The sequence below is a fragment of the Salmo salar genome, chromosome ssa11, assembly GCF_905237065.1.
Source record: "Salmo salar chromosome ssa11, Ssal_v3.1, whole genome shotgun sequence".
In the NCBI taxonomy this organism is placed as follows: Eukaryota; Metazoa; Chordata; class Actinopteri; order Salmoniformes; family Salmonidae; genus Salmo; species Salmo salar.
This window is the reverse complement of record NC_059452.1, coordinates 27482497-27499460: the sequence shown is the minus strand read 5'-3', so window position 1 is coordinate 27499460 and position 16964 is coordinate 27482497. Positions and strand designations below refer to the sequence as shown.

Below are 16964 nucleotides of genomic sequence, written 5' to 3'. Positions count from 1 at the left end.
AACACCGGTTCCAACTCGCCCAGCATGACTACAAAATATCTAAGTTACCTGTAAACGCTGTCCAAACATTTGAAACAACTTTCCTAATACAACTTTAGGTATTTTTTTACGTAAATAATCAATCAAATTTAAGACGGGATAAACGGTGTTCAATACCGGATAAAAATTTAAAAGTGAAGCGTGTGACCTGGAGCGCGCATCAAAACAGAGTGCACTAGGCTGGACCCACGTTCTGAACTGCCGTACTTCTTAATTTCTCTAAAGAAAAACATCAACCAATTTCTAAAGACGTTGACATCCAGTGGAACAAGTGCCTTATAAATCTAGATACACATAGAAAACACTGTCACCTCAACAACAACAAAAATCCTGGATGGTTTGTCCTCGGGGTTTCGCCTACCAAATAAGTTCTGTTATACTCAGACATAATTTTAACAGTTTTAGAGACTTTTTAGAGTTTTTCTATACAAATCTACCAATTATATGCATATCCTAGCTTCTGGGCCTGAGTAGCAGGCAGTTTACTTTGGGCACGTTTTTCATCCGGACGTCAAAATACTGCCCCCTAGCCCAAAGAAGTTAAGGCTCTCCTGGAGGATGGTTGGCCACCTTTGGTAGCCTATAAAATATTGCAACATTACAATTACAACCAAACACTTTTTTTATGTCTTTATAAAATAATTCCCTCCAGGGCTAGTAATTAAAGGCACATTTGTGTCCCTGGGACAATCAATATGTCTACGTTTCAAAACAGACACTGGGACAGTTCTGGGATGACAGATCCAAAATCCATACAACTACTGCACGCAATGAGGCTGATCAGACCATTTTAGCTTAAAATGTTGATGACGTTTTATTTCTTCATATTATAAGCTCAACAATGCGCACATGGCCGTTTTGGTTGTGTGAATATTCCAAAATGCAATTAGCGGGAAACCCCTGGGAAAACACTGTTCTCAAAATATCTGTTAGAAATGAAGAAAGCATTCAAATTGTTTAACCATAATCTGTAATAATATGGCTTTTGTTACATTCACTGATCAAATGGACTCAATTTGACCGCTAAGAGATTTTATGTTAAACAATTTGCCACTCAATTCCGGGACAGCCTACAATTTGTTTGATAGTCTGCATTAGGAAAATGAGGAAAGAAAGAGCATCTCATATCATTATTCGTTGAGCCAGTGTTTGGTATGCATTAGTCATTTGAGAGTGAGGTGTTACCAGTGTTTGAACTGTGATTAGCAGTCCAACATAAGCAGCAGGCTTTTCACACCCTCATAACTCATGGTTCAGAACCAATACTGCATGTTTGACCAATTCCCTTATGTTAACTGTTATTTGGTCCTATTTCAGAATCAGAGCTGAAGAGGGCTCTAAAGGGTTTGGCCCTAGCCTTGGAAATGGTCTGTAAGTGTATTGGCCTAGTCGGTGTCTGTGCCCCCATGATGTGTTGTTAAAGAATGAGGACAGCCCAGCCTTGTTGTTCCTGTCTGCTTTTAAACAGGGCGGCATATGTCTGTCCTTAACAACTCAGCCAAAATATATTTTCAGCACGTACCTGAAAAAGAACCCTGTGACCACAGTGAGCCGGCTGTGGTGTCCTGTTGCTTTTGTTTTGCTCCTTTTTTTGCTAACTGGACAACAAACATGTCGGACTCCTACACCTTTACAATTCTTTCCTTCACTTATGTAAATGTGAACCTTATTGCTTAAATGAATCACCCATTGCACAGGGTCTGGGACGGTGCCATCATGAGAACCTTATTGCTTAAATGAATCACCCATTGCACAGGGTCTGGGACGGTGCCATCATGAGAACCTTATTGCTTAAATGAATCACCCATTGCACAGGGTCTGGGACGGTGCCATCATGATGTGGAAAAATCTGCTCCACTATTAAGTTGAAGGAGAAGAGCAAACAAACTTTGTTGTAAGCATTGCTTGTGCTTTACGACTACAGTGCTAGGCCTTGGCTTTCAGAGTAGACTGATTTATAACACAAACTGCACTTTCCAATTATGGTAGAAAGTTAATTGCTGGGGTAACATTGCACTGTAGACTGGTGTTGTGTGGCAAATGAGAGGACATGTTAACAAGCAGAACTTGGCCTTGATATAGGGACTCTTTAAAATGTTATTTAATCTAGCCTTTTTTGTACAATGTTAGCCTGTCAAATGTTTTCCATAATGTTCTAACTGTTAAATAGACAGTTCTCTTCAGTGGCTCACTGTAATGCAGCCTTTATCCTGCCTTGAACTCTTTTTGGGGTTATAGCCCTTCACAAGTTGTTTTTGTGTGTAATAATGTCATGTTCTCAAGCTGGGTTTTCCTCAAACAAGAGGAGCATCTTTAAAGCAGTAAATTGATGCAATGCATTTTATTATATTTAGAAGATCTGATTTAAGAGGACTCAGAGGGTTATCAAAGATGTAATTGTTTTTAAGGAGAATTTAAACATCCAAGTCACTGAAGCCAACATCACGTAAGTTAGTTTCTGAGTAATGGAAAAACAAGGAATGGCAAGGCCATATGCTTTGAGAACCAGTGTTCTTAGAAAACAAAGATGAATGATCAAGGCTCCCACTAATGTAATCTTGTCAAGGGTGTGTTTTCCCCTCTTTTTTTTTATTACATTTTTTTCTCTCCTGATATTATTGTCCTGATCACAACCTTTTGAATCTTGTTATGTTGTGTTCTCTCCAGGTGCTGGGTCGGTGCTTCCTGACGGTGATGCAGGTGCACTTCCAGTTCCTATCCCAGGCCCTGCAGAAGGTGCAGCCTGTGGCCCAGTCGTGCCTGGCCGAGGCCCTTGCCCAGGCCCAGGAGCGACGCAGCAATGTCCGCTCCCAGAGCTCCTGCCCTGGGCCCCTGACGGAGCTGGAGGAGGCCTCACGATCATGGAAGGGTGCAGCCGAGGTATTTAGACATGGAGGCCAGGGTGCCCCCAGGACTCTCCAAGGAGCTTCCTGGTGTGACTAGCTGGTGGAAATAGGCTATGTTCAAAACGTAACAAGCTTACTGTTATACATTCCTATGAAATGGAGTCAGCTACCATTCCAGCCACAATTTCCTCCTATTTCTCGTTGAGAAATTTGTATATACAGTATACGAGGCTGTATTGCTAGTTTTCCCTCCTCCACTTTAAGCTAGGCCTACAAATCCTAGCTAATTGAAATGGAGGCCATTTTGTGAGAGGAGCTAGCTGGTTAATCTCGTAGCTAATAACAGTCCCCCTGGCACATTTGGAGCTTTGTTCTGTGCAGTGGAGCCAGAATGGAGAATTGTGGCCTGATTGATCTGTTAAGCACTGGCATGTGGGGTGTTAGCACCGGAGGGAACGGGGCTGGATATCCTGCTGGAATGTGCTGCTGCGATATGTCCAGACTGGGCATGGCCGGGCCTCACTGCACTGTTGGACAGTTTTCATAGAGGGAGGCGGTCGGTTTCCCCCCTATAGAAGCAGTTATTCAGAAATCTATGCCCAACACTGTTCTGAAATGTACAATCTACCAGATGTGTGACCCAGTCACCAGCAAGTCAAGGTCCAAGTCTCGAGTAGTCACAAGTAGAATGGGTCGAGAGTCAAGTCCAAGTCGTGCATTCTAAGTGTGAGTCGAGTCAAGTAAAAAAATTGAATCTATACATGCAATGACTGTCTGGTAGCCTCTAAATGTATGTTAGAGGCTACCAGACAGTCCTTTTCATTATTTTGTCTACAACACACTTTGATTATGTAATAATTAATTTTCACAACAAATTCCAAATGCAAACTTCATAAATAAATGATACATTTCAAGCTATTTTGACATACCAAAAGACCAGTATAATATACCAAAAGACCAGTATGCCTGTGGGCCTCCTTGTGGCTCAATTGGTAGAGCATGGTGTTTGCAATGGTGTTTGCAACGCCAGGGTTGTGGGTTCGATTCCCACAGGGGGCCAGTACGGAAGAAAAAAAAAAACGTATGAAATGTTTTCATTCACTACTGTAAGTCGCTCTGGATAAGAGCGTCTGCTAAATGACTAAAATGTAAATGTAAATGCCTATACTAGTAATTAATGCCTGCAAAGTAAACAGTTTAATATTCTTGATCACCAAACAATTTTTGCTGCAGGATATTTATGGCAATCCGCTCTCCATACGGTTTGACATTTGCACTGCACCCAATCCAATAGCTCTACAGAAAATCGTCCATCTGTTCGTTGGCTAATTGGTTCTCAAATGTTTTGACCTGCAACCCCCAAAAAGCAGTGGTTCAAAGCTCGTAACCCCACGCATGTACATGGACGCACAATTGCTGCGCCAATGTAGCCTGTCATTACAGCCGTAAACGTTGATTCATTTTCAAACGCAACTGTTTTATTCACATTTTGCATTTGTAGCTGAAAGTCATTTAATGTTAGCTACCAATATCAACTAGGTATGGATGTCATGTCACTTCTGTGGAGTCCAGAACCCTTTTCTTCCCCACAAATACCGGAATTAATTTGCCAGAATGTTACATCTTCATCTCATAATATTGAATGCAGTGTGATGTTAGAGCCATCCTTAGACATGTAGCCACCCAAACTAGGCCTATCTGAAATGTAGAAATGATCAATGAAAATCTCCAGGTAGCCTGTTATTGTTCTGGCAAAGATGCCTCCGTAGTAGACTTCTAAACTGTGTTTTATCTGGATAATACAAACAATAGGCCTACTCTGTTTTTGTCTGGTCAGCAAACAGATTAGATGTTTTTGAGATGACAATTTAGTGCAATACCGTAGGCCTATATTAGAAATGGGTGAAGGTATATAAAATCCAAAAGGTAAGGTATTTGGATTTTTCCCATTGTTTCACACTTGTGCCCCCCCCCCCCCACTGACACATTTTCTCATGCATATTGTGCACCTTGCTGTAATGCAGATTAGCAGTACAGAGCACATGCAGGGTGTGTAAGGGTTGTACTAGGGTATGTGATGCTGTGTGTAAACTGCTATGTGACCTGAGACTGTGTGCTGTGTTCCAGGCCACGGGCCGTCTGAGGGAGAGGGGACGTGACGGCTGCCTGGCAGGCATCCAGGTCCAGCAGCTCTTCTGCTCCAACAACCCCAACATCCCTGATCACCATCTGAAGGAGCTCAACATGAAGATCGACAATGCCTTACAGGTAGATGACGCTCCCCGCAGGACCACCACAGCCTTGGTCAATGTCTGAAATGACACCCTATTCCCCAATATAGGCTTGTGCACTGCTTTTGACCAGAGCCTTATTCCTGGTCATTTTCCCTGTAAAGTGCAATATTATTATTTTTTTAAAGTATCGCACTGTATGGAATAAGGTGCCATTTCTGACTGGGTCACTAGTGCCCTACAGAACAAGGGCTGCTTCAAATCAATGTGTTGATGGCTTGGATATGAAAGGACTGGATCCAGCCTGACTTAATTACATGTTGATTTTATACAAATTATTTTCTTTTCTTTCGCCAGGCTTATAAAGCAGCACTAGAAAGTATGGGCCACAGTGAATATGCACTGAAGGCTGGCTTTCACCTCAATCCCAAATCTGTGGAGATAGCTTTACAGGTATGTTTACTCTAAGCACAGGGCGTATTACAGTTCATTAGGAATGGTAAAGCCTTGGATTATAGTGGCTGTGATAAGGGCAAAGCCCTGCCTCTAACCTACTTTTACATCCTGTGTCTGCGCCTGTGTCTCTCTCTCTGTCTACTATGTAGGGTTGCTGCAGTGAGGCAGAGGCCCAGCAGGCTGGCAGGATGCAGACCATCTCCCAGCCCATTCAATGTGAGCTGCCCACCATCCCTGTGCAGATTGGCGCCCACTTTCTCAAAGGAGTGTCCTTCAATGAGTCGGCGGCTGACAACCTCAAACTGAAAACGGTATGCTCTGCGGTCTGTTATGGAGGACTTGACGTTATAGAATGTTCAGATATTGCATAGAACATATGATTGTCTGTCATGTTAAATCGGGAGTCATCAGCATGGGAGTCGTATTCAGATCTATTCATTACATTTCTATTTACAACATTGTGAATACACCCCTGGCCTTGGCTCGCTGGCATCCTGGCGCTAGGCTACTGTGATGAGTGGTTTTCTAAGTCTTTCATAGTTTGACCTTGCTGACCAGAATGGATCACTCTGCAATCTCTAGGAAATGAGAGCCGCTTAGACGGTCATTTCAACCTCTGACTTACGTGTGCTGTGAGTCTTGAATTGGGCAAGGATTTAATGTTTTGATGTGGATGTCTTAACACTTATTCCATGGTACATCTGATGCCTTGGGTCTGGATAGAATCAGCATCTGCTCCGTTAGTTTACAGTGGGATTCTCCCCCAGTCTGCGGGACAAAACTAACCCGTATGATAATTGCACACACTATCTGTCAGTAATCTGACTCACCATTTACCGGATTCAGAAATAAACAGCACGTTCATCAGGACCCTTTAAACTATAGAGCCTAGACACTTTAACAAGAGAGGACTTAGTCCCTGGATGTTGTAGTTGCTACTGTTTCCTGTTTTGGTCTATGTTAGTGTTTTAGAAGAGATGAATAGGACCCACACACTCACTATTGCTCCACCATACCTTTTATTTGGCAAAAAAATGAACAAAGTTTCAATCCAAAGTGGGTCTTTGTCAGGTCCACATTAGTGCCTTGCAGCAGTAGTCTTGTGTTTTCACACCGGCCACCCTGTTTTGTATCCTCAGCACACCATGTTGCAGCTCATTAAAGAGGCAGTGGGGCAGAACGGAGTGACCCCCCGGGACGACTCCCCCGTTACCGAGGTCCTCAACCAGGTCTGCCCTTCCAGCTGGAGAATGGCCTGCAAGACCGCTGTCCAGTTACTGTTCGCTCAGGCGGGACTGGTGAGTACAAGGCACTTAAGACGTCAACAAGGGCAGCAAAGTCACCCAGCTTAAAATACTTGTCTCATTAGATGTCAACATAAACTGTTGTCTCGACTCAAATTAGCTGATGGATTGTTTTTCTTTAGCAGTAGGGCCATGTGGTTCAACCAACTTCACTTATTTGATGAAAAGGTAAAGGAGTATTTAATTCATTAGAGGTCCCTGCCTTGAGCAGATTCACTATAACTCTACAGCTTAGTGAAGCCTCTACATTATAGCTCTGGGCCAGGCTGCAAGTTGTAGTCTGTATTGTAACCTAGAGCCCATTGTTTGTGAGGTGTGTAATCGAGATGATGGGAAGGTATGTTGGTTTCCTTTGAACGGCCAAGAGGTGTAAACAAACTCATTGTAGACACACAGTGAAGCCAACATTCCTGCAGCATCTGGGTAAATAATGGGGTCATTTGGTTGGTTCTTCAAACAGATCTCTGGCTGTTCACTTTGAAACAGGTCGCAATTGTAAATGAGAACTTGTTCTCAACTTGCCTACCTGGTTAAATAAATTAAAAAAACGAGTCTCCCCCAGCCAACAGAGAGAAAGCAGCAGTCATCCACTACTCTACTTTGTTTATTTCCTCAGTGTGGTCTGTAATATTTAGTGCGTCAGGCCTGAGGAGTGTTCTTATCCACCCAACAGCAGCGCTGAGTGTAAAACAAACCCTGGTGGTGGATGGGAGCTTTACATGAACTCCTTATCTGAGCTATGAGCTCTGAAGAACACAGACAGTGTGAGCCTCCATAGCAGCCCAAGAGAAGACCACCTTCTCTTAACATTACTCATAGAGCGGATCTGCCAGACAGTGAAAATGGCTCAAGTTCTCAACACCTGAATTGGCCTCTTCTCCTCCTTTTTGGGGGGGCCTATGCTGCTGTATCTCGCTTTCGTTTTTTTCTCTCTCTCTGCCTGTGACCTTGTGAGTCAGGGGCCTGGTGGGTGTGGCGGTATGTTTCTCTCACAGGCCTGGACTCAGCCCTCTGACTGCCCAGGGGTCCTGAGGATACACCTGCTATATAAATAACAATAGACTGACTTCCTGTGAGACAGGAAGGGTCCTCTCTCCCCATGACCCAGTTGCATTTGTATAGAAGGTAGAGCCTCTTTCAAAGAACTACTGGAAAATATTGGGCTGGATACCTGGAAGCGTGGATATTTGTTGTTCACCCAAAGTAGCTTACATTGCCTTTGCCCACATGCTCTGACTATGGGCAGAGTTAGTAGTATATCTTATTTCATTATATCTATTTTGGAGGAGACTGATGTGTTATTGTGGAAAGAAATTGGTACTCTATCTGCTTTGCTTACAGTCAGTCGAGATAAAAAGGGCCAATATAATCCCGTAGAGTTGCTTGCGCAAGCATAACTGGCTGTGAGGGAATGCATTCTATTAGAAGCTGTGCTGATGCAGCTCTCTGAATGACTGTGTGGACAGGTGGTTGTTGACACTGCTCAGATCGAGAACAAGGAAGCCTATGCTCCACAGATTGCTCTGGAGGGCTCCAGAGTTGTGGTACAAGTACCCTCCACATGGTGAGTAGGATTATTCATATTTGTCTCTAAAGCAAGCAAATGTATTTATTTGCTAAATAATTTTTTGGACCTGTAAAGCAAGCAGATTGTTTTTCCACAGAGGGCAGAACAGTTGTTTATCTTAAGTATTCAGAACCCTTAGACATACAATTGGCTAAATTAGCAAACTACATACTTTTTATCCACATAAGCAAACACTGAACTCAATCAACTATCACATTTGGACAGTAAAGTGAAGTATTAACAGACCTATAAATGTATTATGTTGGACATGCCAGTCGTGCTGTGTCCTGACTGTCCTGTGTGTAGGTGCCTGAAAGAGGACCCAGCCACCATGTCTCTGTTGCAGCGGAGTCTGGACCCAGAGAAGACCCTCGGCCTGGTGGACGTGCTATATACTGCAGTCTTTGACATCAATAGGTGGAAGGAGTGCAAGTGAGTGGATGTGTATTGTCCAAGGCATTTTCACATTTGCATTTTAAATTCCTAGAAAGAATCAACGTGCTGTGTGTTCACATTGGCATGGGCTGACAGAGGTATAGCCCTCATTCTCAAGCTTTAGTTTACATTTGCCCTGAAAAAAAATCTTGAAAAAGCTAGCTAGCTATTGTAATTTTCCATGCCATTGAATACTTATGTATCTTCTCCCTCCACAGAGAACAGGCCTTGCCCACCATTCAGATGCAGTTACAGCGGGAGAGCCCTGAATACGGGATGCAGGTAGACCTGTCTCCTGGAAATGGCTCCAAAGCCTCCAGTGGCCTGCCCAAAACTATCTCCAAGCTAACTTCCAAATTCACTAAGAAGGCCTCTTCCAGCTCTGTGTCCAGTGTGGGTGGTGGTGGTGGGGGCAGCTACTCCATCCCCAGCACCCCGTCCCATAGCATGCTCTCTAGCAGCAGCTCTGAAGACCAGCAGTTTAAGAGCCTGGGCCAAGCAGTAGACGGGAGACTGCAGAGCATCTTACAGCTAGGCAACCTGTCCAGCAACCCCGACCCCACTCTGCCCCAGAACGGTTCAGTGTGTGACGACCAGGGCATGAACCTCCCCACGGACCAGGAGATGCAGGACGTCATTGACTTTCTCTCAGGTTTCAATATGGGCAAGTCCCAGCAAGCCTCCCCACTGGTCAAAAGGAGGAACTCTGTGGCGTCTGCCAATGCTGCCGAGCTGAAGCCCCCGAGCGGCACCACCGACCGAACCCCAACCTCTCAAGCTATCTCCCACAGTTCACTGCAGCCCCCTACCCAGAGTATGCCCCAGCATCAGCAGCCAGTGCAGAAGCAGCAACAGCCACCACCACCACAGCAGCCCTCCCAGCAGGTACTGCAGTACTACCAACACCTCCTCCAGCCTATTGGTCAGCAGCAGCATGCTCCACCTCAGCTGCCCTCCCAACAGCCTCCACCCCAGGCTCTTCCCCAGCAGAGAATGCCAAGCAAGTGGCTGAGTGGTTCCAGCCAGCAGCAGCCTCCTCCCCAGGGCCCCCCTCCCCCAGCAGGGCTCTCCCCCCTGGGTCCCATTGGCCAGTGGGGCTCACCTGGCCTCCCAGACCTGAGCTCAGACCTGTACAGCCTGGGGCTGGTCAGCACCTACATGGACAGTGTCATGTCTGAGATGCTGGGGCAGAAGCCACAAGGTCCCCGCAACAACACCTGGCCCAACAGGGACCAGAACGAGGGAGTGTTTGGGGTGCTGGGAGACACTTTGCCCTTTGACCCTGCAGGTGAGTAATTTTTCTCCCTTATCCACAAACCCAGATAACCCTCTGGGTTCCTCTGACTAATGTGGGTGGTGTTCAGTAGGGAGTGAACATTTTGGAACGGGGAGGTACTACGGTGTTCCTCACTGAACATAACCTAGGTGGTTGATAATAACACTAGAGCAGTGTGTGACCTGCATATTGTCATGTTGAAGGATGCAGTCGACTACAAAGGCTCCATATAATAGCAATGAAAGCTGGCTCCTTCCTGCACATCGTTGGTCAAAGTGTAGCCAGGGTGAGATCCAGTGTCTTGGCCTCCTTTAGGACGGTGTTATTCACCCTCCCTCCCCATTATCAGTAGGCTGTCTGGGTTGTGGTGGTGAGAGGCAGGCAGCTCACAGCCTCCAGGGATTCCATAGTAGGAGGGAACTGTGTCAGCAGTGGGGCTTGGAGCTGTGTTGACTGGGCTGTTTCATTACAAAGACTGAGAAGGAAAAGGGAGACACTGCTGTTTAGCACTGCAGTCATTATGCCTGGAGGGGATATGTTGCTTTTGATTTTTCTTGGGGTTTTGTGGTTTGGAGATGTGCTTACATAATCTCATTGTAACCATTAAAGCCATTTGGGGTGGTGATATTTCGCTGACAGAAAGATTTATGATCTAGTTTGTCTGTGATTTCCATGTGATTTCCTGAATGAATTTCGGCCATTATCAGGTGCAACCTGAGGAGGAAGTGAAAAACCTTAATAGCCACATCTCCCATTCAGATACATTTTCAAAAACTCTGAACTACAGGACCTTACTAGTATCACTGTAAATGTAGGTTGTCTGACAGTGAGCAGCTGTCTCTTCTCCCCCCCCCAGAAGTTCTGATTTGTAATTTTAAATGTTATGCTGAATTTACAATGTCAGTTGCTGTTTTTACAGTGCAGCAGACTCTTTTTATTTCAGAGCAGAGGCCATTGTGTTCAGCTGACTTACGGCTATTGTGCTTTTTCTGCTATGGTAGACAGTCTGGCTGAATGGATTGAGCTGTGGGGTACACACACACACACACACACACACAGAGAAAAGCTGAGGATGTCAAACTGAACTGTGTGTTTTCTCCCTTTCATATGCAGTTGGCTCTGACCCTGAGTTTGCGCGTTACGTTGCCGGAGTCAGCCAGGCCATGCAGCAGAAACGGCAGGTGCAGCACATCCGTCGACCCAGCAACACCCGCGGCAACTGGCCTGTCCCTGATGAGCAGCACAGGACCTGGTCCCACCCAGAGTATTACAGCGAGGGGTACGTTCCCCAATCACAATCAACACTTAACATCTCATTGATACACACATCTCTGTATATGGCATAGGACTCTATATAGTCCGCCCAAAGTAGTACAGGGTATGTTCATTCAAGGCTCTATACACCACTCCATCTCACATGACACATGCCTACTAGTACAATTTATTCACACTTCTTTGTATATAACATCTCTCTCTAGATAGTATGCCAATCAATCTTACATGCCTCTTAGTGACGTTCGATTCGTAGAATGGTAAGAACAAGATGTTCATAGTGTTTCAAGTAGTTCTGACTGAGAATGCCACTTGTGTGAAACAGGGAGGCGGTCCACAGCGGCTGGTCAGCCAATCAGGGAGACTCTGCCAGCTCCAGTGATGAGACGTCCTCAGCCAATGGGGACAGCCTGTTCTCCATGTTCTCTGGACCTGATCTTGTTGCAGCCGTCAAACAAAGAAGGTACAACTGAGTCACCATGTGTTAAACGTACACCATAGTCTATTACTGTTCTTTTGGTTTCCCTACAACCTGTTGTTTTGTTATTCATGAAGTGAACTATCGATATTGTGCTGTAGAGCTTCATGTCTCCTCTTCTGCCTGTAGAAAACACAGCTGTGGCGAGCAGGAGGTGTGTACCCTGCCCTCTCCTCCCCTCCATCACTTGGGAGATGATAATAACCAGGTAAGGAAAGAGTGTGTACTTAGGAGTCTGTGTGCAGTACAGTAATTGGGCCAGAAAATTGAAGCTTCTATCATTCACTGCATCTGTATATATGATTATATTGAATCCCTTTAAATGTTAACATTTACCCCCTTTTAGTTTTGTTTTTGCTAAAGATCTTGTATTGATCAACTCCCACTTCCATCCATTCTACTCCACAGGAAAGCAAAACTAAAACTTGGCCGCCGAAGGCCCCATGGCAGCACTCCGCTCACACTCAACACAACACCATGCCCAATCCAAGCTCTTCCCTGTACCAGATGAACATCCCTTCCAGCCAATGGAGTGATTCCATGCAGATGTTGCAGTCTCCGGTGTGGTCCACTGGCAGTGACTGCCCTCCCTCCACCGGGATCTCCTCTGGCTTCTCTCCCTACACCCAGCAGCATCAGCCACAACAGCACAAACCCATCAGCAAGGGCTTTAAATCCTTCCCCATCAAACATGAGCACAGGCCCTCCTACCTTCACCAGTACTGATACAGACCAAACAAATGAGTCCATTGGCATGGTAGAATACCTGTTGCTTTATTTCTGAAGCAAGTTCCACTGCAACCATTAGTAATGTTGCCCTTTTGGAATAACCATTCAATTGAAAACATCCGTCTCTAAGTATGTGTTTTCAGGCAAAATTGCATTGTTCATACTGGCTTAACATTTTGTATGTATTTTTCCATTTCAAACGCCCCCTATTTAAAAAAAATGTTAAAAAAGACATTCTAAACTGCCATGTAAAAGCTGTAAGCAATGCATGTCCTACTGGCAGATAGTCTGCCTGATAAAGTTTATACTGTGTTTCCTCAGACAAGAGCTTGAAACATGCACGGCCATCATCCACTTTTCTTCTCCAGCTGAAAATGTGTAAGGGATAAGATTTTAGGGGGTGGGCTCTAAACGAGACACTCCAGTTTTCCCCATAATAATGTCTACATAGCTGTAACTGCCAAATCTCATGTAAGATGACTGACTACAGCTAACATCTACTGTTCCATAGCTTGTAAATTACTGAAGTTGAAATATAAATAATTTACTTCTTTTTATTAAGAGGCTTTGAGCAGGCTCAGCATAAATATTATAATCATTGCAGAGGTGTAATTGAAAAAAAAATACTACTTTTTCAACAACTGACAGAGTAAAAAATTTATAGCAGTAACTATGTGCCATGTTGGTATTAATAGCACTTGCATAATATTATTTTCCAACCAAAGCGTTGTTCAGAAGATAAATGGTGCTGAAGAGATGTCCGTTTATTATATTGATCATTAATAGTTACGAGCCCTACGGAAAGTCTTTATGATCAAAAAGCGCATTCATTTCCTCTTCTTTCCCTGATTGGCAGTTCATCAGAATGACACTAACTCAAACCTAATGTTTCTTCCTTTAAAATACAATATTTTCTTGTACAAATATTGACAGTATTAATCTTATTTTTGTATTTTCTTACATGTTCTACAATTACTGTATATGTTAGAACACAATTCCCCCCCAAGACGTGAAGGCACATTCATTTCTTTAGTTCAGAGTTTAACTACACCATATCTATAAAGGTTACCAAATATGCCATTATAAACACTAAAACATTGTGTAGGGTAATTTTTTTTTGCCCATGTTTATTCAGTTTCTATGGCTACGGGCTGTATTTAAAGGCCCAGAATGTTAACTTTGATGTTTGCGGATGCCAATGTTGCCTGTATTTATGAAATGACACCATGTTTTCTGAAAACTAACATACCATGTTTACAGAGATTTGTTTGCTGTATAAATATCTTTTTATAGTTCTGTGCTTTGCACAATCAAAATATAGGGTTTGTTGCATTGTCTGTGTTATTTCCAAAACTTTTTTTTTACATCTTTAAAGACCTTGGACTGTAACCGTTAGCATTTTAGCTGTGTCAAAATGGTTTACTAGTGGCATCTACAAAAAAATGTTTTACCCTGACAGAAGATATGAAGGGGGACTGCTTGGCTTATGTTGCTTATTGTTCTCTTGAGCTGGCAACTGAATCTTCCCAAGTGTACCAGCAATGCAACAAAAATGAATAAAAATGACTAGCAATTGAATATGTTGGTATTTTCTATGACTTCATGCTATCACAAATTACTGTATGATCCTTTTATTTGAGGGGTGACAGGCTGCCTAGTAGGCTGTTGTACATCTAGTTTTCTGGTTTTAACTTGGGTTGAAGTTCAGTGGGCCATTGTCCAAGGCTACACCTAGTAGTGTATTTCAAATGTAACAATTCAAGGACTCAATGCTGGTGGTGACTTGCTCACGAACTGACCTGTTGGGAGTAATGATGATATTCTGCGAAAGCTCAGTATGCCCAAACTCTTAAATGCACCTCATGTTACTTTACAGCAGTAGGTCAGGAAAAAGCCAACTTTATTTTCAAAATGAAAGCTGTGAATCAATTGAGGAAATTGCCCATTTCGTATGATAGCTTTATGTCCATTCTGGGCTGTCAATGTTGGTGCCTTTCCATTGGTGGGGATCTGAAAATTGGAATCTGAGTCAATTTGCAACCCTTCAACATCAACAAACAATTGAAACAACGGTCAAGCAATGAATGCAGCTGGTTGCAATTTCATTGAGGGACAAAACATACGTTTGTGGTTGGAGCCAAGTTTGGCTGGCGTCTGCTATGGTTCCCAGGTAAACAATGTTGCGGTGCAAGATCTGTTGATATCTGGTGGAGAAAAGTTGTTTACAGTATGGTAGTTAAAACACGGCAGGGTAACAACCCTATTCTTCAGCAGGATTTCGTTCCAGCCCTACCATAATTATTTATTCATCAGGAACTTAATTGTATTTGTCACATGCAGGTGTACACCTTACCGTGAGATGTTTACTTACAAGCCCTTAACCAACAATGCAGTTAGTAAAAATAAATAGCGACGCTATATGTACCGGTACAGAGTCAATGTGCATGTTGGTTGGGTTAAAGTAACTATGCATAGATAACAGTAAGTCAGTTAAGAACAAATTCTTATTTACAATGACGGCCTACCCCAGACAATGCTGAGCCAATTGTACACTGCCCTATGGGACTCCAATCATGGCCGGATGTGATACAGCCTGGATTCGAACCAGGGACTGTAGTGACATCTTGCACTGAGATGCTGCACCACTCTGAATCAGGTGTGTTCGTATAGAGCTGGTTAAAAACTTGCAAACCCAATAGCTCCAGGAGAAGGGTTGACATCACCAACTCTAGGGAAAATAACACAGATATGAAGTTGAACTTACTGTACACATTCCATTGCTCGTCCTTTTTGCATGTACTCTGTGATGCACCTTACCAGCTGGTCATTTTCGTCCAGCAACTGAAAGTTGGAAAATATGAAAAACTTAACGCAACTTGTTTACCGAAGCTACCACCTTGTATGATAGAATGTGTGCCAATTAACAAACCAGCTGTCAGCTAGCTAAATGCTACACAGATTAACATAACCAAACTGATACTAACGTTACTTACTCTTTGGATGGTTTCTTGGTTGATCTGAGCTTTTCCTCTATGTCTTTTCGGTACAAAAGCAACAGACATTTTGAGTTACATTGAATGACAAACGTTAGCCAGTGCTGTGACTACGACGGGGCTAATATTAGCTAGCTATAGGACATCCACCATCTTTGCTAGAACTGCCTGGGATTTTCGGTCGTCACCTTACCACAGCCACAAAGTCATAAACCCCGCCCATTTCTACAATTTATTTTCTTGACCACACTGCTAACTTTAAGCCTAACCCAAACCTTAAATTATGACCCAAAAGTCAATTTTTGTTTTCATGATTTTTACGATATAGCCATCATGACTTTGTGGCTGTGGTAACTATTGGAAACGGATTTTCGTTCATTTCTTCGTCGAAAATATGCCCGTTCAATTTCAAACCATAGTCCCTTGTCCTTATCCTGCTAACCTGTGGATAGGCTAATTGATCAAATCAAATTGTATTAGTCACATGCGCTGAATACAACAGGTGTTGTACAGTGAAATGCTTACATACGAGCCCCTACAACAATGCAGTTAAAAGAATACGGACAATAATAAGTAATAAGTAATTAAAGAGCAGTAAAATAACAATAGCGAGACTATATACAGAGGGTACTGGTACAGAGTCAATGCGCGGGGGCACCGTTTAGTTGAGGTAATATGTACATGTAGGTAGAGTTATTAAAGTGACTATGCATAGATGATAACAACAGAGTAGCAGCGGCTTAAAGGGGGTGGGGGGGCAATGCAAATAGTCTGGGTAGCCATTTGATTAGATGTTCAGGAGTCTTATGGCTTGAAGCTGTTTAGAAGCCTCTTGGACCGAGACTTGCAGTGCGGTAGCAGGTACCGCTTTCTGTGCGGTAGCAGAGAGAACAGTCTATGACTAGGGTGGCTGGAGTCTTGGACAATTTTTAGGGCCTTCCTCTGACACCACCTAGTACAGAGGTCCTGGATGGCAGGAAGTTGCCACACCAGGCAGTGATGCAACCAGTCAGGATGCTCTTGATGGTGCAGCAGTAGAATCTTTTGAGGATCTGAGGACCCATGCCAAATCTTTTCAGTCTCCTGACGGGGAGTAGGTTTTGTCGTGCCCTCTTCACGACTGTCTTGGTGTGCTTGGACCATGTTAGTTTGTTGGTGATGTGGACACCAAGGAACATGAACAGCATTCTCACATAGGTGTTCCTTTTGTCTAGGTGGGAAAGGGCAGTGTGGAGTGCAATAGAGATTGCGGCATCTGTGGATCTGTAGGTGCGCTATGCAAATTGGAGTGGGTCTAGGTTTTCTAGGTTAATGGTGTTGTGAGCCATGACGAGCCTT

General features: G+C 43.8%; 2 protein-coding genes across 4 annotated transcripts in view; one reads left to right on the top strand and one right to left on the bottom strand.

Annotated features, from left to right (window-relative positions):
* LOC106562376 (granule associated Rac and RHOG effector protein 1) overlaps positions 1-14211 on the top strand; it is a 40696-nt gene extending 26485 nt beyond the window's left edge. For all 3 annotated transcript variants that reach the window (XM_014127229.2, XM_014127232.2, XM_014127230.2), the window contains 12 exons: positions 2707-2919; positions 5013-5153; positions 5474-5569; positions 5722-5883; positions 6712-6870; positions 8343-8440; positions 8750-8875; positions 9097-10166; positions 11268-11433; positions 11752-11889; positions 12034-12112; positions 12313-14211. In XM_014127229.2, the coding sequence (XP_013982704.1) occupies positions 2707-2919; positions 5013-5153; positions 5474-5569; positions 5722-5883; positions 6712-6870; positions 8343-8440; positions 8750-8875; positions 9097-10166; positions 11268-11433; positions 11752-11889; positions 12034-12112; positions 12313-12630 (2766 nt within the window). In that variant the 3' untranslated portion in view covers positions 12631-14211. The remainder of the gene's footprint in view (positions 1-2706; positions 2920-5012; positions 5154-5473; positions 5570-5721; positions 5884-6711; positions 6871-8342; positions 8441-8749; positions 8876-9096; positions 10167-11267; positions 11434-11751; positions 11890-12033; positions 12113-12312) is intronic.
* A 39-nt stretch (positions 14212-14250) lies between these two features.
* Positions 14251-15795, bottom strand: s18l2 (SS18-like protein 2). Its single transcript, NM_001140977.1, is given in 4 exon segments — positions 14251-14643; positions 14757-14837; positions 15398-15474; positions 15627-15795. Coding segments are annotated over 4 exon segments (258 nt in total). The 5' UTR covers positions 15696-15795; the 3' UTR covers positions 14251-14612.
* Positions 15796-16964: the final 1169 nt, after the last annotated feature.